The following is a 23,837-nucleotide window of genomic DNA, read 5'->3' as shown; positions in this document are numbered from 1 at the left end:
CATCTTAAGGACTCGGTTCTGGGTGTGAGCACAGACGGCCGTCACGCCTGATGTTCAAGCCTTCTGTTTAAGAGGGGCATCCAATCAAACAATGGGGCAGTGGCCTTATAGTGAAGAGAGTTAAAGCAACTCAAGTAAAGTCCAAATATTAAAAATAGGTCAAAATAAGTACACCGTATTCTTTATATAGGGATGAGAAATTGTGATCACAGTTGCACGTTGTGGTTAAAACAGGTCAGGCTGTAATTTTATATGTTAACTATTTAATCATGACTTAGCATTACAAAAGAGTACAAGCACGCACTTATTTTCTTGAGGTTAGAAAAACCTACATTTATGCTGCTTCACCTCCACGCAATGCACGGTTTAACCTTTCATCGTTTGTTGTATTTATATCTCTGCTCTTTCCTTTGCTCTGGAAATCAGAGAGAAGAGATTACAGAAAATCCCGTCTTTCAGGTGAGAAAGTGGGATTAAAAAGCAGGCTCAGAGTACAAGGTGTGAAAAATCCCTTTTCCTTCCGGATGCTCACAGTGTTTGGTGTGAAGCAGGATGTTGAAGGTGCACTGTGTGCAGTTTGATTATCCGATTAAAAGCAGCATTATACGTTAAAAATGAACTGCTGGCTTTGCTTTGGTTTACTGTGACAGCTTCTAGGAGGTAGCGTGTCCATGTATTATTCTTGTTCATATACTGACACCTAATGGCCATCGAGAGTACAGCAAAGCATGTGGAATAACAGTGCACTGAACAGTTTCTCCATTCAAAATCACTGGGTAACTGATTCCCACCAACATTACATTCCCATACAATTCCCATTTTTGTTCAAAGTGAAATTCCAGAAAACAAGAAAATCTTTTGATCTCATATTTCATCCCAAATAAGTCAAATCCACTTTGAATAAAAGTTTAATTCACAAAAATACATTGACCAGTATAATGAAAATGTACTAAAATGTACTTTAATAATCCATAAAAGCTGGAACATCATTGACAGAAAAACACAAGAAGCATTATTAGAGTTGGTTTAGTATAATATATTTCAGCTTCGAGAGACATAGAAATCAATCCTTATTTTTCCCCATATTTCTTCTATAAAAGACCCATTTTTTCTGAAGCATTGTTATGCAAAAAGAAAAATGGCATTAGAATATATTATGGGAGCTATGAAATCCCGGTGACTGAGTATAAAATTAAGTCACATCAGAGAGAGATATCTGCAGAAGAGAAGTCCATGAACAAGAGGGCGAACAAAGAAAAAAAATATGTAATAAAAATAATAATAATACATATCATAGACCTCGATCTATCATCACTGACATGACAGGCATGGAGAATAGGTGTATGGCTATAAAAAAAAAAAAAAAAAATTCTCACTTTTCCACTTTGATTTCACTTGAAAACATCTACACGTAATAACTGATGCTTTTTTCATGCTCGTTTTTGAAGAATATTTATAATCATACAACTAAAGAGGTCAACTTCCATGTCTTTCAAATACAATATTGAAAAAGATGAAAAATACTGAATCCAAGTTCTAACTTTGTTTTCCTTCTTAAATGCTGTTATTTCTTTATGTTAAGCTGTCAAAAAATAAAAATAAGGGGCTGGCCATGTAGGCAGCTCGTGGACTTTTTTTTTTTTTTTTTTTTTTTTAACTTTCAGAGGCTTTGCTGCATTTTAATCAGAACATCGTCAGTTTGTGGTGCTGTTGTTGGTGCAGAGGTGGACGCTGCCCGTTCAGCGTTCACACTCAAACTGAGACACAGAGGAAGGTCCTCGGAGGCGAGAGACCAGAGTCTTCTCTCTCTTACTGTCTTTCTCTTTTCATTCTCTCTGGTGTAGATCATCCTCATCTTTGATAGGAGCAGTTCAGTCAGCTGATTCACCGTTTATGGCTGATGGAGGAAGGGTAGGGTCGGGGCTGTTGGAATGCTGGCACGTTCCAATCAGGGCAACAGTTCTTCATTACAGCATTTCTGCAAGACAGCACACTGTCAGTCCTTCCATAGCCAACTCAAACCACCCTCGGAAAGAAAATTAAGGCGGCAGTGCCCTCTAATGGCTGCTGAATGGCATTGCAAGTGTTGCAATTTCATTAGAAAAAAAAAAAAAAAAAAAAAATACACGGGCATATAGCATATATTATACCACTTTAAAGTAAAAGCAATAATGATTACAAGAATGATGTGTATAAACCTGGGATTTTAAGGCTTAAAAATAAAATTTTAAAAAACTTATAACCTGCTTTTTGGACCCTTAATACAAAGTTTTGCATTCTTAAACTTCTTAGCGCTTAGCACTGAAGAAGTCACTTGGATGAGTGATGAAACGTTTTTCCCACAAAACGCTACGTCCAGATGAACAGATTTTAACTTTTGGAGTCTTAGCGCTTTTCTTGCATCTTAACCAGACCTTGGAAAAGAGATAAAATGTCTAACACAAAGCCTCAGGGGAAAATCACACCTCAGAGCAGAAAGTGAAGCCAGCAGTCACACAGGGAGCACAGAGAAGTACTCCGGCACTCTGTTCCTCAGAGGCACTTTCAGTGCCAAAGGCTTTAGGAACCAGAGTGATCAGCATTTTGTGGCTTCTCTCAGCTGAGCAAAACTTCAATCAGTCCATGTGCCAAAAGTCATGTGATGAGGTCTGCCGAGTTTCTGCTTGGGATGTTTAAACACTGCTCAGGTGCCATCTTTCCATTAACAGTCTGAGCTCTTAGCTCATGCTCACCCTGTGCTTAGTGTAGCTGCTGCAATTAAATGAACATCTGCCTGGGCGAACACCGAGAGCCGCTGGTGTTCAACTCACAAACAGCAAAATGAGAACAGAGCACAAATAACATAATAGGAGTATATGCATGATGCTACAAGTGCAACTAGCAGGCTCGTGATTCATTTGCAGGCCAAGCTACCTTTCAGAGAGGCAGTGACAATAAGTTGGTAATGAGCGCAATAACAGATGCCCTGCAGTAACCACTCTTATTTCAAGTGTTCATGCGGTCTACTCTCATGTTGCTATAATCACATTCTGGCTACAGCAAATCTTGTTTTTCTTATTAGTCTTACAGTTAGCTTTCATAACTTCCATATGTTGTTGCTCGGTTTCTGATTAAGTATTCATTAACAGACCTCTTCAGACACATAGTAGAGCTCCTTCAAGAATATTAATGATAGCTTTATTTCATTAAGGTGTTTGGAATCTAGGGCCATGCAAGCTATCAGCTCCCTCTCCCAGTGAATACAGTGACAGATAAAACCAGAGACTCAAAGTTCATGAGCTCATCAGGTCAGCATGCTGGAAAAAAGCCACAAACTGACATGTCCCATTAACTCTCTGCGTCCTGTCTGTGGCTGGCACTGTATCCCCTCTCTCCCTCTCGCAGCGTATGAGCTGGTGGGCTGTGAGCAGTGGAACAGCGAGGTTGAAATCCCGTTAGTGCTGGTTCATTGGGCTGGCCGGCGTGAGAGTCGGGTAGGGTGGAGGTGGGGGGTGCTGGGAGTGCTGACGCCACCCTGGGGCATGCTAACAGAGGCCCCCGCTCTCACACACTGGAGCTCTAACTGACCAACACAGATGGGTTCAGACGAGGAACGCAGTGGGTGGTTCAGCGACCCTGCTGTCTGGGCTGGCTACAATGGCACTGTCTGTTTCACTAATCCAGTTTTATCTGCAATATCAAAGTTTTATTCCTCCACCCTGGAAGTTAAAAGTAACTGAAGACGTAAAATCTCTCTGTTGGCTGTGTGAACCTGTCAGGTCTGGCAACACTGAGGTTTTGTTCTGACAACAGAGCCCAAAATACCAGCTAACAGATTGTAAGAGCTTCTAAAAGCGACTGCACTCTAACCAAAACACTGGAGGGAAGGAGAAAAAAAAAAAAAGTTGTGCAAACTGTCGCTTGTTCAGCTACACCCTTTTTAATTTCAAACAACAAAGAGGCCATATGAGCTCCATTTTGCTCTTTTAATTACATTTGATTGTTTTCACAATATCATTCACCAACTAACAGCAAATAAACTGTTTAAGCTTTTTATTCTTGCTCACAATTAGATTAGTTTTTTTGTTCCAATCCTTATGGCAAAATATCCCATAGGCTTGTCAGTCCTTTATTATTTATCTGTAGGCTTTATGGATGTATACTCCTTATTTGTGGGTTCAATATAATTATAAAAACAATAGCCAATTACTGATCTGGAAACATTAAAGCAGACTCAGGAGAAGTAGTTCATGTTTGGACATTATATTAAAGTCAGCTGTTTATTATTGTGGAAATGCAATGCCACTTTATTACTGACAGGGAAATGTATTGACCGACTGTGAAGAACTTATTTGTCTACTTAAAAAAGCACAGATCCCAAAAAAAATGTTAAGGGTCAGAGTCCTGCTCAAGGACACATCAGCTTCACTGACACCCAGGCTTTAGTCCTAAAACCCACTCATGTTCCATCCTGCAGCCCTTAGATCACCAGCAGATTTAGTCCCCGAGCCTAAACCAAACGCTGGCAAACATTTGGGCATTTACTGCTTCAAAAATAGGCTCCTGTGCTGTCGGCAAACACAGACCACACAGCTCATGCAAAGTGTTACGTCATTTGCAAATTCACAAAAGCTAACAGTTACATCTCCTTTGTACAGCGTCTGATCCAGATTCAACCTTTCACACAGCTACTTCAGCAAACAGGTTTAGCCTTTGACAGAAGGTCAAATGACACATCATGCAAACTAGTTTGTTTGAAGCATTCTGAACAGTTTACGCTTCACTACCTTCAAAGTTTGGAAACAATGAGGCCCAATTCAGTAATCTCCATGTGAGGGTGGCTGCACATCCTAAGTTCTTACAAGATTTCCTCAACTGAATAGATTGAGAATCACCTGAAGGAAACGTTCTACATATGTAGTGGAAACTTTTGAAACTGGTGAGAGGTGGGTTAAATGGGCTCAGTTCCATCGGGACATAATGAAAATTATGACTTATTTTAGGTTACTGAAGATGTATGCCCGCAATATGACAAAAAGGATGGCTGCTTTCTGACCGCAGTTTTACTTTATTAGTAGTTTTTGCAGATTCTGAATAACAATGAAGCAAAAGCAAGTACCTAACAGCTTATTCAATGTGCTGGCCATCTATTAAAATCTCATATATAAGATTTATACAACTGTAGAAGAAACAAGGAAACATGTCATTAGTGTTTACAGAAAATGCTTTGCAGCTCCAATCTGCGCTCATGCTGTAGTCCAGACTTTGACGAATTAACTTTAATTATTGCCTGCGGTCGTTCTAAAATTAACAGACAAGATCGTCTGTTTGGAAGGATTCACAGAAATAAGCACTTAGCGTGACAGTTTTCAGACTTCCTCATTACCACTGTTAAAAGGAGGCTGGAGTGCCGCGGCGGGGGAGGTCCTCGCGTTTCTCCTCACGACCCAGCAGTATACCTGTGGCAGCCACTGGCTGCAGTACTGTTTTGAAAGTAGGGCTGCCACAAACAATTATTTTGATAGTCGACTAATCAGATCATGCATCCACTGGACGTACAACGTACAGCTTATTGCACCAGCATGCATCTGCTCTTATATAACTATCATTAGCTTACAGCTTTAAGTGTTTAAGATATGTGCTAACTAAAAATAAAGACAAGATGATAGTTTATTGAATTTAAATGAAGTTTGCAGATTGTTTCGGTGAAGATTAATAAACTCAGCCGTCTGCTCCTTGCTATCAAAAATATAACAGGACACCGGAATATATTCTCGAGCATCTCGCACTTCTGATAATCAGTTGTCTGCTTGAGGTTTATTCAGCTGTGTAAAAACTATAACTTTAATCTCAGCCAAACCGATTTACTCAGGAACAAATAAAATACTGAAAAAAGCCAAACAATAACATTTTTTAGTTATCTAAGTGACTTATATATCATGTTTAACCTGAGTAGCGAAAGATGGCAGTGGGTTTGAAAATGATTTGCCGGGAGTCCACCGGCTATAGTGTGCCTTGAACCCCGGCTAGCTATCCAGCTGGTGGATAACAGATGTCTCCGAAAACGTCGGAGTGCTTTTGAAAATATGTGGTGTCTTGATAAACTGAGCAGATATTTGAGGTTTACACAGCTACATTCTCACATGAAAATATGTTAAACGTTTATTTTGTGACCCAGAAAGAATAATAAGAGTAATATTAAAACTAAGCAGCTGCCCCCATTGTTGGAAACTGAGCAGGGCCGCGATGGGCCACGCTATGAATTCTGGGACACAGCTTCTTCTTCTTCTGGGTTTAACGGCAGCTGGCATCCTTGTACATGCAGTACTGCCATCTTCTGTTTCAGTCCGTTATTACACTCTTAAATCCTACTACTTATTCCTGCGTCTTTTGGGATCTGACAAAGCTTCAAACGATGCATCGACTATTAAATTAGTCGTCGACGATTTAAATAGTCGACGTAATTGTGACTAGTCGACTAATCGTGGCAGCCCTATTTGAAAGTTGTGGAAGTGGAGTGGGGGTGCCTCACTCATGTTATTGCCTGGCCCTAGACGGGTCATAACACCACTCAACATGTTTTTTGTTGTTGTTTTTTTAATTCTGTGAAAAAGATTTCAAAAGAAGCAGCTCTTCGTCTGGGAAACAACATGCTGACAGATCAGGATTTCCCAGACGTGACAGGCTGCTGCAGCTTGCTGAGGTCTGAAATTTATCTCCAGTTATCGCAGACTGACTCATTCATATAACAGGAATGAAGATTTAAAAAGCATTTCACAGGTCTGAAGGGTAATTCACAGATGCTTTCATTTCTAGACATTCACAGGGCCTATGCGTCATCAGTATCAATGAAATAATATTCACTGAATGACGAGTGAAGTTGTTTGTAGACTGTAAGAGAGCTAATGACAGATCAGTGTTGTGTATCTGCTGTTAGGTTGAAAAGTTCCTCTTCAGACAGTTTTAAACCAAGAACCTCTCTTGTAACCAGTTAAATGAATCACAGGGAGCCAGGTCAGGCATTACCTCATGTTGCTTGCTATTACACTCACTATAATTGTGTAATCTATTGTCTCTACTTGAACCCTCAGTTATACCTCCAGCTGCCTGGAGGGGGGGCTCCATCTCTAAACTGCATGTTTTGAGTTTCTACAGGTACAATAACCACTGTGAACAGTTTATTTAGACTATAAAATTAAAGTTGTTTCGACTTAACCGCATGCAAACAAACCCACATGACTAAAACGACAACTGATGTATGCAGTACCATCGGAGACAGCAGGGAGATCAAAGCCATTACATAACAATTAATCTGACAGCTTGTCTATGAATCATGAAGTTGTGAAGATGCCAGCTGCATGGGTATTTAAGACTAATGTGTTTTGAAACTGTAGACACACACACACCTGGCTCAGAGCTGCTGCAGGGGCTGAAGGGAGAAAGGTCTTTAAAGCAGGACACAGTTGGATTTCTTTTTTGCCTTCTTCTTTTCCACTGGCGTTTTCCTATTTATCTGTCTGACCAAGTCATAGAAGATCTGAGAGCGAGAGAGCACAGATAAAATGTTAATAAAGCTCTAAACCTTATACCTTTAAGTACCCACACATAGCCTCGTCACTAAATGGATTTGTGTGACAGTTTGCAGACAGAAGCTTTAACAGGATGTAGCCCAGAGAATCAAGTATAATCCATCTGAGCTCATTATTACCTACATGTTAGAGAAACCTTAATTATGTGTCTTAAATAAATACAATTCTACTGATGATTGCAGTACACACATCCAACTGTGACTGAGATGGAAAACAAACTGAAAAATATATAGAGTTGTGTTTTTGGAGGGGACGTTTGTACTCACATCAAGGACGTTGATCTTTGACTTAGCAGAGGACTCTAAAAAGGCACAGTGGTTCCACTGTCTGGCCAGGTTCTGGCCCTGCTCCTTCCCCACCACACGCTCATCCTCCAGGTCGCACTTGTTCCCTACAAGGATCATCGGCACCTGAGGACAGGTAAGAGCAAGCAGGTTCTGTTTGTGCCCACATGATTTATCCCCCCATTGTCTGGTCACATATTCCTTGTTCATGCATTTTTAAAATTTATTTTAATGTAAAACTTAATTTCTTTACAAAAACTGTTTAGATTCCTCTAAATCCATTTGTCCTTACAACCTAGACTCCACTCTGTATGTCAGCAGGCTGTTTTAGGATTTAATATACATCCTACAATTTGTATTATTCACAGCTGAAGCTGTAGTCCAGGTTCACATCCAACACAGATAAATTAGAAGTATACAGGATACAAGTATACAGCTTGAATCACAAGACTGTACATAATGAGCCATGAATCAAAGTCTCCTCATGAAGGAGAAGAACCTTCCTTTTACTCCTTTCAGAACCACATTTACTTCGAACAGCAGATATACCTCATGAAGACTTTGTATAACTTGTTCGTTCATACCTTTTTGCCATTTTTTCTACCTACAGAGAGGAAATTAGATATAGGAGAAAAGCAAACGTGTTTCCTGTAAACACGTTTGCATTAAAAAGCTTCAGTAACTTTTCTTTTAGACTTTAAACGCTGTACTCTACTTTTTGTAAACTTAATCATAAACCTTTAAATGCCATCTTGCGGTGAACAAGGACCCTTCTTTGGAGGTGCAGCTGGGGATGTTACAAAACAAACATCATCAAGATTGTTTTAATCCATTTGTCACCCTTTACTCTACCTCAGGGAACGGTTAGCAGTATAAAGGCCCAGGCTTTTTTATTGAACACACCCTCACACACATATAAACAAAGGGGTTAAATCTCTGGGTGGACTGAAAGGTCGTGAAAAAGCAATATTTGTAAACAAATGTACAACTCAAAGCAAAAGACTGAAGAGATGAGTATTAACAGTCAATGAGTGTTCTTTTCTCTGAGGCCTGAATTGGAGGGTCACAAAGATGATCAATAAAAAAACGATCTCCTTCCCGGTGGGAAAGTAAAGAAAATCATTTAGGTTACACAACTGTGTCCAGAGAGATTAAAGAATCAATAGGAACTGATGAGGAAGGTAGTTTATTTTTAACTTTTGTTTCTTTAAAAGGGAAATAAATTAAAAGCAAAGCTGAGGGGACAGTCACCGAGATTAAGTGCAGCAGGTTTTGGAAACTCCTAAAACAAGCAATGCTGCTTCTTTTGTTCTCTCAAATGTTTTAATAACCAAGGTCCCCTCAAAAAGAAAATAAAAAATAAAAAAAAGAAAGCCTGAGGAGGACAGAGTATTCTGGGCAAAACTTCAGCCTCAACTGTCAAAGTAGGCAGCGCTGGGCAGTCAGGGTGTCGGGATGCGTCTCATCCTGCCTGCTGTTTCCTGCCCGGCTATCTAGGGAGAATGCTGGCCTGGAGGAAGTTATGACAGCCCCGCCCAGCCGGGATAACATCGCTTTCCTTCCTGAATATTTTCAAATGTTTCAGCTGGATTCCATGCTCCAGCTGCTCTCTGGAATTATATGACACAGAGAGTCTGTGTGGATGTGTTCATTCAGCCTGGGCTGCATTTCCACATTGAAACTTGGCTTAATAAACGAATCACTGTAAAACTGTATGATGTTAGAAAACGTCTCAGATGTGAGGGAGACTTTAAGATGTTGTCACGGGGTTCGTTCACGGGATATCTGTGTTTGTGATACAGCTTAGGAATCAACTGATGGAAAAATTCTGCATGCAACAAAAGAGGCGCCAATAATATATCAGCCAGGGAAGTCTATTTGTGGCGCCAAATAAATTTATGCATGGGAAATCCTGCCTCACTCTCTTCTGAGGATCTACAAATGCCCCCCAGACATGTCTTATGGATGTGGAAAATCTACATATTTTTAAGGAAAATACCAGTATCCTGACATGTGCTCACTTGTCCATACTCTTTCCCCCCCAGTAAGTCTTCTTTTCAGAGGTTGCTGTTGGAGCACTACCGTCAGGCTTCTTGAGACAAAGTAAGATATAGGGTGAGTATTTTGCGCCCTTTCTATGGGGCAGACGACAGGAAACTGAGATGTTTAGATTAACCCCACAGAGGTTGGTGGTTGATGTTTGATATCTAAACAAATCCTCAAGCTGAACTGCTGAATGACACTTCTCCCAGGGGTCCCGGGAGAACCAGTGGTATGCCCTCCTAACATAAACTCTTGAGTCAAGCTGGGATAAAAAGAATGGTGAGATGGCTGAAAGGATGGAGGTATGCAGGGAAAAAGAAAAAAAAATGTTCAGCGTCAGCAGAACACAAGGCAGCATTAGCCCACAGAGAATCTGTTCAGACTTTATTAACATGCTACAGACAGGTCGTATCCCGCCCACAACGGCACGCCGAAGATTGGATTGTGGGTAACAGTGAACAGGCGGGTACAGAACGACAAAAATGAATGGAGTTAGTTCTTTAAAATGGAGCAGTGAGTCACAAGCATTGGAGTCAGGCATTACTATCATCCTAGTCACACGGGCAGAGACTGAGGTGGCCCGGAAAAGTCATAAGACCTCTCTTACATAAGAAGTGTGAAAGGAAAGGCAGGAAGTGAGCTTTTAATTCACTAGTGTCTGCTCACTTACTTTATTTTTGCCACTAATGGCTCTTCTAAAGAGATGGAATTTGACCCTACTGTGTTCAATGAATGTACAACCATTAAAAGCCCTTTTAATTGAGCCTGGTGATATTAGGTGCATCTGTACATTTTGCCCGCTTTGCAGTAAATGGTGCATGTCAGAGCTGAGAATAAGAACAGCTGTAGCAGCATCAACGGTTTCTGCTTTAGCTCTGCAGTCACTTGAAAGATTTCTCAAACTAAGAAACCTGCCTTCTTGGAAGAAAAAGGGAAAACATGCCCAGCATTTCCTTTGGTCATGCATTCTTGCAAGGGGCAAAAAAGGATAAACAGATATCACGGCTATCAAAGGTAAGGGCACAAATGACCAGTGGACTGATAGCTGGCAGAGTGGCCATAATAGCCAGATAAGCTGAACTGTTTAAACTGAAAGATGTTTTCAAAGGGAACAGATTTCCAGAAGAAAAGAAACATCAACTCTTTCCTTGCGTGTCGAGAAGCCACTGGTCCTGCAATCCATCTGTTAGCCTGAGGCTAACCTCAGCTCCCAAACCATGGAGAGCCTAATGAAGAACCACAGTCTCACAACCCAGAGTTTTTGATGAGCTGAGGCTCTCCTTGCACTTCATGCCTGACAGTCCAATCACCCACATAGAGTGCCAGACCACATCAACACCACAAGGCTGGCCATCAAACAGAGGGGGGAAAGAATGCAACAGAAGCTGAAAAGGCCAGTTCAAATAAAAGCAGCACAATAATTGCACAAATATAGAGTAAGGGGAGCAAGAAAAAGAGAAAAGAGAGGTATTCTGCTCCAGGCTAGAGAGAGGCTTTACAGATGGCTGACAGGGAACAGAGAGACGTAAGGAAGCAAAACCAAGAGGGTGGGTTATGGTAACATTCATTCCCTCAAGAGATCACCAAAAAAGGGCATCTTAGATCCTGCTGACGCACTATCGGCTCGACCAGAGAGGGGATAGAGGGCTTACTCGCTCCAGCAGTCCCACAATTTAGCAGATATATAGAAAACTGGAAATGTGCTGGTGACAAACAACAAGCTTGGAAAATAAGGAGATGACACATGCTCTTATTTGCAGCGTCGATGTGAGGCAGGCCTGATGGAGAAAACCACACAGTATACAGAAAAATCCCCACAAGAGTAAGGGTTTAACATCCAAGATATTCCCCTACTTTTCTCCTCAGCCTAGTGAGCACGAGTGCTCGGTGTCTACAACAAACATTGATGAAACCGCAGGGACATACACACAACGTTAATATTAATCAGTGCTCAGTTATGCAGAGTACACAAGTTTGCCACTGTTTATACTCTATAAACATAACACCGTGACACTGATTGTGTTATGTTCAGATAATACAAATCTGCAATTAATTGCATAACACAGAGTGATTATAGTGTTGAATGGTATCTATAGCAACAGTCTGATCAGGCCCCTGAAAAATGTAGGCGGCTGAGCCCACGGACACAGGGCGTTTAGGTCTAACTGTACTCGTTGCCACTACTCTGCTTTCTACAGCCTACGTGATTAAAGAAAATTTTAGCCACAAACTGATAAAATTATAAAACGCTTGTACGCTTATGCCAGTATACAGTATACTTACATCCTCTGTGTCCTTTACTCGTAGAATCTGTTCTCTCAGGTCTTGGAGGTCGTTGAAAGTGGACTGTGCTGTGATGGAGTATACCAGGGCAAAGCCTTGGCCATTCTTCATGTACAAGTCCCTCATAGCTGTGAACTGTTCCTACACAAGGGGAAAAAAAAGATGGAGAGGCTATGAGCGCTGTCATACAGCTTCCAACTTTTACTTATTGTTTTTTCTTTTTTTACTCTTTTGTTCGCTGCACCAGTTTGACGATTACATTGTAATCTTCTCACAGATATAAAAACTTTACTGGATGGTTAAGTCTAAATAATCATTAAATCATTTGTCAAGCATAGATGTGTTGGCTCTAGATTGTCCCTTTTGTTTTGACTGGTCCATTTGTCAGAATTTAAAAAAAAGAAAATAAGCAATTTCAGGCCAGTGTAAGTCGATGAAACTGAACACCATTTTATTATAAACTGAATAATCACAGTGGATTGGTTGAAATCCCAGTGGATAAAGAAACAGTATTGTGCAGGATTACAATTCTTGGATGTCTGTCAGGTTTTTCAGCAAAGACACACACACACACAGTGCAATGCAACGTGGGTCTGTTACCGACAAACGCACACTTAAAACAGTTTTTGCACATCTCTAGGATAAGAGATGATGTGTTTCTCAGTCGCCAGTTCCCACACAGACAAATGTTTCAGAAATTTTCTTGCACGAGGACACCAGTGGGGGGGCAGAATAAGACTAATGTTACATTGTTTTAGAATATTTTGTACACCAATCATAGATACACCATAAAAAGGCATCACAGTGTCAGCTCATAACTGGATGTCATTTCAGCTACTAAAGATCTCATTGCCCAATGTATCTGTGAAATACAACTTGTTTTAATGTTTCACAGTGTGGCAGACAGTCACATCTTGTATCAAATATCATTTATGAATATGTAAAAACTGCAGGCGAGGAAAAAGATTTCTGGTGCCAGGAGTCTGTTTCTTTTCCCCCAGATTGAGCCTGAGTAGCATTGACTAATAGCATCTGAGCAGGTCACGGTCGAATGCAGGTAAACACTGTGTGCAGAGAGAATCAACTGCTTTCTGACTACAATTTAGCTTTTAAAAACTAAATAAATAAATAAATAAATATGGCTGTTTTCCCTAGAGGCCAAATTACCAAACAATACCTAATGGATTCTCTGATCTGAAACGCCTCTAGATTTACTAAAATATATATTCAGGAGTGCATATGCCCAGCAAAGCTGAGCATTTGAAGATTTCAGTGGCAGTGAGTTTACTTACTGTGCCGGCTGTGTCAAGAATTTCAAGCATACATTGCTGTCCATCTACCTCCACTTGCTGTAAGAAAACACATGTAAGAGCATCTTTAATTTCGGGTCACTGAGCAAACAAAATTCATAGGTTATATTCATAGGTCATACACTGAAGACTGAAAGAGACAGCCAACACTGAGGGGAAAACATGAAAGCAACCACACCAGTAGCATGAAGTCACAGGAAAATATAAAGAATGAAAACTAGGAATGAGAGGGTAACAGAGTAGAAGCAGTTGAATGAGAAAATTTCCGAGCACAATAATATGTGAACCTGAGGAGCAGCTGGTAACAATCAGCTCATTTCAAGCCAGCACTCTGCCTCTCACGGGACACTCACCTTTCTGTATGAGTCTTCTATTGTAGGGTCATATTTTTCCACAAAGATTCCTTGTACAAACTGAACTGTCTGTAAGGGGAGACACACAGAAAGCCAACATCAAACTTCTGGAGTAGCACATTCAGCCAAAGTGCCATATCATCTAACACTTTGTCCACCTACGATCATCACAACTAGACAGGAATGAGGATGTTCATGAAGCCCAGCTGTGACCAAAAGCACAACATAATTATTACACTGGCACACTTCTAAATCTGCATGTGTTTGAACTCTGACCATTTTTATTTATCAAAAAATATTCAGTTAGAATAGTAAAATGTAGAAAGTACAAGGGCTGATCCCGAGCTTAGGATTTGCACTTGTTTACCATTTCTGTGAGCCCAGAAGATGCAGAGAGTTAAGAGCTTTCAATGCAAGCAAAATTGAGTGGCGCAAAGAAAAATAAAATAGAGTGGCCAAATCATCACTTTACTACTTGAATTTAAAAAAAAAACAAAAACAAAACAAAAAAAAAAAACACCAGCCTGCACGTTCACATAAAACAATAGTGGATCACAGGATCCTTTTCATGGTAAACAATAATCCTTTTCTTCACTTGGCTGGATGTACTAAAACTCTTCTAGATGTCTATTATCCAAGTCTACCACAATGAGAAGACTTCAAGACAGCAAACAGAGGGTTCGCCACAAGGTAAAAACAATTTAGCCTCAAAAATGTTGAATATAGTATCCAGTAGTTTAGGCCAGATTAGACCTAGAAATGCAGAGGTGCCAGTCCAGTGTGGAAACAGCATTTTTTAGACCAATAAAATGAATCACTCAGTAAGAGAATAACGTGAAGAAATAAATATGGAGAAGGCTTGGAATGAGGCACACATCTCCATCTGTAAAAACATGCTGATGTCAGTAGGACTGCATTAGGATGTGTAGCTTCCAATAGCACTCACCATTTACCAGTGATGTGGCAAAAGACAGAGGCAGCTAACTCTGAAGCATATAGGAATATACTGTCAGCTCAGATCATTGACAGGCCAGTGTTTCAGAGTACAGATTGCCAGAAATCTTAACCACACTGCAAAACCAACCCAGAAGTTTTTGGAGGTTGAAAAACAAAAACAAAAAGAAACACAGAAATATTCTCCAATGGTCAAGGTAATCAGCTGATCTCAATCAAGAAAGGAATTTACATGAAGACAAAACTAAATGCAGAAAGCCCCACAAACAAACAACTACAGTCAGCTGCACCAAAGGCCTGGCAAAGCATCACAAAGAAGAAAAGCCATCTGTGGTGATGTGCATGGCTTCCAGACTTGGGCAGTATTAAAAATGAACATTTTATATATAATTATATTAGTTTTTCCAAGTACATGTTAGGCCTGTGCATAAAAATGGTTATAATGCCAATGTTTCTGATCTTCAATTGCATATCAGTTGCTTTATTTCAAATCTCATATGGTACACAGAGCCTAAATTATGATAAATGTGTCACTCTCCAAATAAACAGCAATGTCCAATTTTGGATTGTGTTAAAAGCGCTGTGCATAGCGGCAGATTTACATTAGTGGGGTAGACCAAGTTCACCTGATAACATCTTAATCCTGCCCGTTTGAGGGATTAACCTGACACCTGGTTGAAATTAGCTGAGCAAAGCATACGACACATTTCACAGGCATCTGAGGTCTCCTGACAATAAAATACATCACTGCTCTGGTTCTGTTCTCTATCAATCTTAAGAAAAGTAAAAACCAGATTACGATGTCTATACATATAAACACAGATGAGCTTAGGACTGGCACACTTTGAACATTTCAAAAACCCTAACAATAAAACCATTATACGTATTATATGTATACATGCAGCTACTTTCAATAACACAGGCCTTGGAGATAGATTAAACCCTTGTCAGCAAACAAGCATGTTCTCAATAAATCCTTTAGGAAAAATTAAAACAGTCAAAAGACAGTTTCATCTGTACTCTATAAACCTCCATAATTAACAATGTTTTACCGCATACTTTCCTTCAAAAGCTAGCAAAGCCTCTTGCTGTTTTATTGACAATTATCTACAAAGTCTTTAGGGAACACATGGCAGGAGTAATAGAGGCAGGAGACGCAGGAAGAGGTTTGGAAGGCCATACTCACCAAAGCAGACTTGCCCACACCTCCAGAGCCTAACACCACTAGCTTGTATTCACGCATGGCGGGATTGCTTCACTGGACAGCCCAACAGTCTGCACTGGACAAACAGGGAAAAATAAAAATTGGACAAACAAAATGAGCAAAGGTGTAAAAAAAAAAAAAAAAAAAAAAAAAAACAGTGAGTAAAAAGCAAAAATAAATCTCTTTTCAGGCAAATCAATGGGATTTTTTTCCTGTCTGGTCCTTGAGTTTTTCCCACTCCAGAAAGAAAGGATTCTAGTCATTCCTGGAGGATATAGAGGAGAAGCAGGACAACAATGGAGGGAACACCCATAAGTGGAGCTGCTTCAGGGTGGAGGAGGTGAAGAGTATGTGACCCCTCTCTAACAAAAACCAGCTGTGATGTGTATGTGTAGGGGGGAACTGAAGGAGAGAGCAGATGATACATTGATCTGGCAGATATTCCTCGTAATGACACAATCATTTGGCTTTCACACACCAAAACACACCCTGCTTACAGATTTGTTAGTCACTGAGTCAATTTTTGGTTTTATAAAACAGCAATATGGTGGCGGTCTCCTTCGCTTATGACAGAAAACAGCTGAGGGAAGTGGAAAATGTGATGGAAGGAAATTGTGAAGTAAAAATATCCCTTTAAGGAACAAGGAGGTTACGAATCACTGGCACACACTGTGGCGTAAAGTTAGATTGGGTAGCCAACTGGGTCACTACAAGCTGGGCTACAGACTCAGAAGGGGTTTAGATGTAGCTAAGCAATGTGGGGATTTCTGATTCCTTATCTACTGATCTAACTTCATATCAAGCAGTATCTCGGGGTTTTTCCTGGCTCAGAACAGGCCTGTGATGAGTGTCTACGCACAGCAATAAGAATAAACTCTGTGTACTTTAAAAGCAATCAGTCTGGTACCTTATTTGGCTGAAATCTTTGTTACTTCTCAACATTTTATACACAAACATGTCTATTATAGTTGAGGAAATTAAACCCCCATTAACAAAGCTGGTTTAGAAAAAACAATATTTTAAATAGGAGGAGATTTTCCAGTAATTGTCAAAGCTGCAGTCAAAAAAAGACATTCAACTTGAAATATAAACAATTTTCTAAATTACTGATACAACCACAAAATGTGGTAGGGATGTATTTAGAGAACACTAAAACGTTTTAATATCGGTTTTCTTCAAAGACACGGCAGCTGACTGCCAGCTTATGTTTTAATGAACCAAGCGCTTTTGGATCAAGGGCTAAAAAGTGCCGCTTGTTGACATCAAGGCTGTAACGAAAAAAAATAAATAAAAATCAGATAGTAGCGCATGCTGAAATTAGGTCCCAAGGACAACTGTATAGCCTCGATTAATCATCAACTCTTTTGCAAACATCAAAAGCCCAATCATCAGCTACTCTGGAAGCAGATGATCCTCTTCTGCACTGCTTTTTTAAATAGCACACGCTAAAGAAACTCTCAGGGGGAGTGGTCAAAGGACGAAGGACCTCCAGCTTCAATCACAAGCAGGGACCATGTGGGACATGAAGGCCAGAGTGTGCATAATTCATATTCTCTAATCCTCTGCACTCAAAGAGAAGTTCTGCTTGCATGATTAAGGGAGGGGAGCCAATGGGCGGTGAAGAAAAAGAACAGGGATGCACGAGTGCTATCCAAACGCGCGCCCCTGTATGCTCATGTAAACATTCAAGCACAAAGTCAAGTGCATTCAGTGTGTCACATATACAATGTGGTACAGACAATGTCACACTTAGATTTAGGCTACACTTCACTTGTCAGCTATGTGCACGTCACAATTCCACTGTGAATGCTGTGGACTGACCCTTGCTAAGACGGATGACGTCAGGGGCTCGCTCTGTGACAGAGGCAGTCAGATTATTATGTGCCGGCTTCAAAGGTCATTATGGAGGATGAGTGTTCCTCCAAAAAAGTGCAGTCAAATTCCAGCTCCCATCTTTACTATTTCAAACCTCAGTTTGCAGCCTGTGCATATGAAGCAATTGTTTCTAAGGGTCCATTCCTCGCATGTGTCAACCAATAAAGTACCTACATGTTTTTTAAAAAGGAGTAGAAAGGTTTAAAAAGACAGTTTTCTTTACTTGGACAGGCTGCCTAGCAAGGATATTTAACATGTTATTATCAGCACCGGGTAGGATACGAAAATGTTGGGAGGAATCCACCTACAAACTGTCTGCCAACAAAAATTAAGACGACAATAGGAAAGAAAGCAGCACAAACTACCAGGCAGATTAACTACTGTACAAAAAAGAGAAGTGTGCAAAGCCGAATATGACAACAAAACAAGGTCTGTGTGGATCACCCTCAAAAAAAAGATAAACCAGAATAAGAGCCAGTCCAGACTTATTTCGAAGGATCAGTTACTAGTAACTAGCCAGCCTTGGCCCTTCTTGTCTCAAGTCTCACTAATGCCTGGCTCGGTAAACAGGTTGATGTTCAATATCATTCATCTGCCTTTCCAAAGAGAAGCTCTTTCCACAATCAGAAACTCCAAAAAACTCCAACTCTGCCTTTATGAATTGCAGCTGGTGACAGCAGTCCTTTTTCTGCTCTTTAGAGGTGCTGTAAGCTGGAGGGACCCCTAACAAGAAGAGGGACAAAAGGACCAAGAGCCACTACACCAAGAACTCCAAGGCTGCACAGCAGAACAAGGACTGCTGGTCTGTAGTACAAGACCGTGGAGTAGAAGTTCAACGCAGCACACGAGACACACTGTTGAGACAAAAGTCAAATTAGAAAGTAAAAGCACAAAAAAAGACTCCAAATCTGTCATGTACATCTGGAGTTTTCAGCACTGTAAAAATTACTTCTGACGTTAGCAGAGAGATTCCTCATTTCACAAGAGATGGAGATGTCGCCAAAATTTTGTTTCCTCTAAGAGTTTGCTGTTCAGCAAGTTAATAATAATCTTTTCATTTACTGGACTAGTTTAGCATTAGTGCCGATCTCATTCCGATTTCACATCCCCTTTTTCACACAAATGTGATGCTATTTTCAGAACAAAATGGAAATTAAGCCCTACACTCCGTGTTTCAGGGTTTTTCACCGTGTCTCTGATACTGGAAAGAAGTTAAGTTTAATGTTACTGATATTTAAAGGAGTTTTGTAATCACCTACCTAACTGTAAGCAAATCTGACAGGGTATGGTTTCCCTTATTGCAATTATGGGTGCTTACCACAGCATATAAACAAATATATATTTAAAAAGAAAAAAGTCACAGGCAATCATGTGCTGGAAACAAAAGTAACTGAACTGCCAATGAGTACTGAGACCACACCCAACTTCTAAAAAAATTATTTTACATCATTTCAAATTAATAAAAATAATACAGAACAGAGGCATGCAGCTGAGAACGAAATGCAACCTCATGGGCCTCTCTTACTAAATATTATATAGGTCAAACCATAACCGTCAAACCTAACCTTCATTTTGATCTTAGTCAGACCAGGGGTTTCCCCATCGCATAGAATATTGCAGTGTCCCATCAAAAGGTTTTCTCCATTATTCAATGCCATACTGATAAAATTATTTTTTAACATTTCAATTTACTCTATCTTAAAATAATGGCCACAAATAAAAGACGCCTCGTTTTTCTAGGCAGGGGAAAACCATGTACACACCTGTAAAGTTTTGTGGCTATTTCTTGTACAGTTGTGATACTGTCACACTGACAAATCCTGTCCTGAACACCAGGCAAAGAACCTAAAACCACTTTGGTGGTAGTTCCCCCTACATGACCTGTCACTGGGAGCACATTTCTTTAGCATTATGACTCGCACACAGAGATTCTCACAGTGAAAACAGTACCAGACAAACTACTGCAGCTGCTAAACATAGGTGACAGTCACCCAGCCGGCACTTTCTCACCAATTAGCACTGTTGGCAGCACTGATATAGTTTTTTGTTTCAGAAGCTCCTACCTTCAGGCAGGAGCTTCACAACCATCCATGCATGCACAAACAAACAAGCTGAAACACAGCTTTTACCCGTGACATTGATGAACACAGCCTGTCAATAACATATCAATAATCTTAGTGTAAAGTAATGTATGTGCCGCATTTTTTTTTTTATTTAATAATTTTACAGTTGTGTTGCTACTTATGCACGTGCACCATCAGTAGTTGTCCTTTTGTTGCGCTTATGCCACAATAAATATAAAAAGGTCTTAAATCTCAAATCTGATTGCTTTCCCAAATTTTCATATGGCAGTTTATGTATGAAAACAACGAGTCAAAGTGTTGGTGAATTAACGCGGAAGCTCAAATACAAATGAAGAGCAATAAACCACTAAAAAAAGTAAATACTGCTACTAATAAAGTATTTAGAAACAGACCAAATTTCTTAGCTCAGAGTGTCTTAATTGATGCTAGAATCACTGGACTTGGTGCCATCTTTCACACCCCAAATGAACATATTGATTACAGCTCAAAGAGACTCTGCTTCATGTTTTATTTGCCAGCAACACAATTTTTGTTTCTTTTTGAGTTTTCCTTGAACTTGCAGCTACCTGCAGCCTGTTCTGCAAAAGGGTACCAAAGTGAGTGAAAAGAATACTCTCGTTCTGACACCTTCCCTGCATGATATCAGGGAAACTACACACAGCACAAGCCTGCAAACACAGTCACAATACCCGCAAACATACACACAGGGCCATTTATGGACATCAGCTTTTAAAACCAAAGCAGTCTCTTTCCACTGCCCTCAACTACACACTGTCATTCCCAAGAAAACAAACACACCACTGCTGTTAATCTGCTTTCGTAGTAACCCCAGCAAATAAGGAGCGGGAGAAGGCCACATGCCACAGAAAACATGCTCCTCTATGACATCACTGCATCACTCACCCTCTACAGCCAAAGGTATGTATCCATCTAAGGCTGGGAATTGGATTAGGTGGCGCCGGTAGCAAGAGCATGCAGCGAATGCAAGTCTGGATAAACTGCAAAACTTAATTTAGTGAACAGGAGGCTGTTCAGCTAAAGTACAACCTCCCAGGATCCACAATTTCCTGGTCTACTGAGATTAATCCAACAGCAACGAAGCTGTCACACAAACTGACTCAGCAGGATGGGATGACTGACAGCTGCCCTCCGTATCCTCCACCCAGTGCGGATGGTGAACATGCACACATCCGCTGGTTACGCTAGCAGCACAATACCAACTCTTGTGGGTTTTCGCTTGCTCGTCAAACTACATGTTGATGAGCTACGCTGTCAAAAAAAAAAAAAAAAAAAAAGGATCTACTTGTGGTTTAGGGTGAGATAACAGTTGCTCCAACAGTTGCTGCTAATAAGTGTTTTTATGTGTTGAAAAGTGCTTGATCGTGTGTTACCTCGACTAAAAACCGCAGCTCACTACACATAAGAAAAGAAAAAAAAAAGTACTAACTTCAGAGGCTGATGACAGCAAGTCGATGATTAGAGTATAGAAAAAAATATCTACAAACATTCCTTTGATCTTAGTTTAGTGGGGTCTAAGTTTAAAAGCACCTGTAATTTACTGGGGGGTGGGAGATCATCACCATATAAAACTTTATTCTTTGCCCATGTTAAATGGCATATTTGTCTTTACATGAAATTTCACCTGTAACAGATTTTCAAGTCCTGCTGTATAAGTAGCTTGGCAATTAATTGTAACTAATTAATTTGAAGTGTATCAACTTAAACTTGTCTGTAATTTCCTGTAATTACTGCCAAATTACAAACCTCGCTAGGAAATTAGGAATTTACAAGCTTGTAAAATAAACGCTTACCACCAGAGTTACAATAAAGGGGAATGCCATGTTTTCACAGGTAACTAGAGTAAAATACTTTCTGAAGAAATAGTTTTGTGTTATCAATTAAACTAACTTCATTCAAGAAATAAAGACAGGTGTCAAAGAGTTTTTAGCTGCACTCGCCCATCTCTCTTCTCTTACAAAAACATGAACTAACATAACATAAAATAACCCAATAATCAAGTTATACAACTCTCTTTTTTTCTTATCTCCTACAACCTTAAATGTCCCCATGAGTCAGAGCAAAACTGCAGCCAGGCACACAAACTCTGTGACTTAATTATGACAAAGACCCGTAACTGACAAGCCTTGTCAGCTGAATGCATCTGTGTTACTGGGGCCCTGACCTGTAACCACATCCTCTTTCCTAAGCGCAAAAAGGCTTCATGCTGATAGGATGGAAAAGGAGTAGCTACCTACTAAAATAACCTCTTCCAGTCTCTGTTCCTGTTCAAGAATCCTGACAGCAGGCTGGCTTGCTTACTAAGAGGGAGGGTAGGGGTTATTGGCATAGATGGCATCTTTAAAGTCAGGTTCGGGGAAATGTGTAATTTCAACAAAGAAAAAGTGAAATAAAGTACCCTTGAGGCAGTGAGCCTCTTTGTAAAAAAGGGCCAATTAACTGGGAAAGTGACCTGCTGTGTGTTTACAGTTTTAAGGATGAGGCACACACCTTTCCTGCTTCGCATCTCTCCCCCTGCAGCAGAAATAATATGCGATAGGCTGTCACGAAGCTTGGAGTCAGACAAGAGAAAGTAATTTGAGCTCTTTGGTTATCTCACTGTGAATCTACCTAATTTGCTTAAGGCAGCGGCATATGCTTATCACTTCAGGTCATGCCAAGTCCCTGCAATCTGTGGCTCGTACTAAACCACACAGCACAACACTGTCGATGTGTGATTATTACAACATGAGCTCCAGCAACATTAATCAAATTCTGGTCAAATCATAAGCCCGCTTGCAGATAAACCCTTAAAATGGCATAATCTATAATCCACGCGAGTGAGGCCGGCATCTGTCCGCAAGCAGTCTAGTTTCAAACCAGCAACTAGCCTAAGTCCCGTTATCAAGCTTGTTAGCAAAATGCCGCTAACTAGCTAGCTTTAACTGCCTGCTGCGGGCCGCCGACACTTCACAAACCGCTAGCTGCGGCTCGTTAGCAAGCGAGCTAACTAGCCGACACATTCCCGACCTCTGCGCACTATCAAAACACAACCACCCTGTCAGAAACCTGCCGCAAACAACCCTACCTTACTATTCCCGACCAAACCAGACGTGGCAAGCACTAAATCAAGCCACACTGCAGTGTATTTTCTCGGGAAAGCCACAGCTAACGTTACCTGCCCTTCCGTCTGGCCTTGACTAAAATGGGAGTGCACACTCCGGTATGTACTTGCGGCCAATTCCTCTCCTTTATCCGGCGAAAAAACACACACGCATACACACACAGGCACACACGGCGTGTGATGATGAATTCGCTAATGGCCACGCGAGCGTCGGCGCTACGTAGTCCCGTGCAAATGACTTATTATTCGACCGCATTCAGCACGTAGTAAAGTTTGGCTTTCTGCACTTACCGTATCTTGCTCGCTGTCTCCTCGCCGCTCCGCAAGTGTCAGTTTGCCTCGGGCCCGTGCGCGCAGCAGACGTCACTCCCCGCTGATTCTCATTTTTCTTAAAAGGGCATGACACATCGGCCGCGCGCCCCGCGTCATTTGCATGATAACGGACTGCACAGTAATGCTAAGTACTAACACTAACACACTCACGTAACCTGGATTCATGCATTATAACTGTTTTATAGCAAATAACCTTTGTTGTAAAATTAAGCACAAAGTAAAGCACTTTCTGGTTGTGAGTTATGTGAAAAATGTAAACAAACGTAAAAAAAAAACCCAAAAAAAACCTTTATTTTGTGTACAAAATAATTACTTTTCACTGAGATTACAAATTGTGTGAGATAAAGTCTAAATCAAGTCTCAAGAGCCCCAAGAAGACATTTAAAATTTATTTTAATTAAAAAGCAGTCAAAGCTGATTCTTAA

At 40.5% G+C, this 23,837-nt stretch overlaps 1 protein-coding gene across 5 annotated transcripts; it reads right to left on the bottom strand.

Moving 5' to 3' along the window:
• Positions 1-913: 913 nt before the first annotated feature.
• LOC134627404 (ras-related protein Rap-1A-like) lies at positions 914-23,452 on the bottom strand. 5 transcript variants are annotated; one of them, XM_063473450.1, is made up of 8 exons: positions 23,371-23,452; positions 15,982-16,075; positions 13,842-13,910; positions 13,471-13,527; positions 12,179-12,319; positions 7,835-7,978; positions 7,386-7,516; positions 914-1,978 (listed from the first exon to the last, which is right to left on the bottom strand). In XM_063473450.1, the coding sequence occupies exons 2-7, from the start codon at positions 16,036-16,038 to the stop codon at positions 7,427-7,429; spliced, it is 558 nt and encodes a 185-aa protein (XP_063329520.1). In that variant the 5' UTR covers positions 16,039-16,075; positions 23,371-23,452; the 3' UTR covers positions 914-1,978; positions 7,386-7,426. The 5 variants fall into 5 exon arrangements, with proteins under 5 accessions (XP_063329520.1, XP_063329517.1, XP_063329518.1 ...); XM_063473447.1 differs by having other exon boundaries at positions 15,982-16,070; XM_063473448.1 differs by lacking the exon at positions 23,371-23,452 and adding an exon at positions 23,134-23,338.
• Positions 23,453-23,837: the final 385 nt, after the last annotated feature.

Source organism: Pelmatolapia mariae, linkage group LG5 (assembly GCF_036321145.2).
Source record: "Pelmatolapia mariae isolate MD_Pm_ZW linkage group LG5, Pm_UMD_F_2, whole genome shotgun sequence".
NCBI lineage: Eukaryota > Metazoa > Chordata > Actinopteri > Cichliformes > Cichlidae > Pelmatolapia > Pelmatolapia mariae.
This window is presented reverse-complemented; position numbering and strand designations above follow the sequence as displayed.

What these genes read in the sequence shown, in the direction of transcription:
- LOC134627404 (XM_063473450.1), bottom strand. Translation starts at nt 16,038, where the DNA reads ATGCGTGAATACAAGCTAGTGGTGTTAGGCTCTGGAGGTGTGGGCAAG. An exon ending in GTGTGGGCAAGTCTGCTTTG is followed by an intron (nt 13,911 to 15,981) that starts GTGAGTATGGCC and finishes CTCCCCTTACAG; the next exon opens with ACAGTTCAGTTTGTACAAGG. An exon ending in TTCTTGACACAGCCGGCACA is followed by an intron (nt 12,320 to 13,470) that starts GTAAGTAAACTC and finishes CCCCTTGTGTAG; the next exon opens with GAACAGTTCACAGCTATGAG.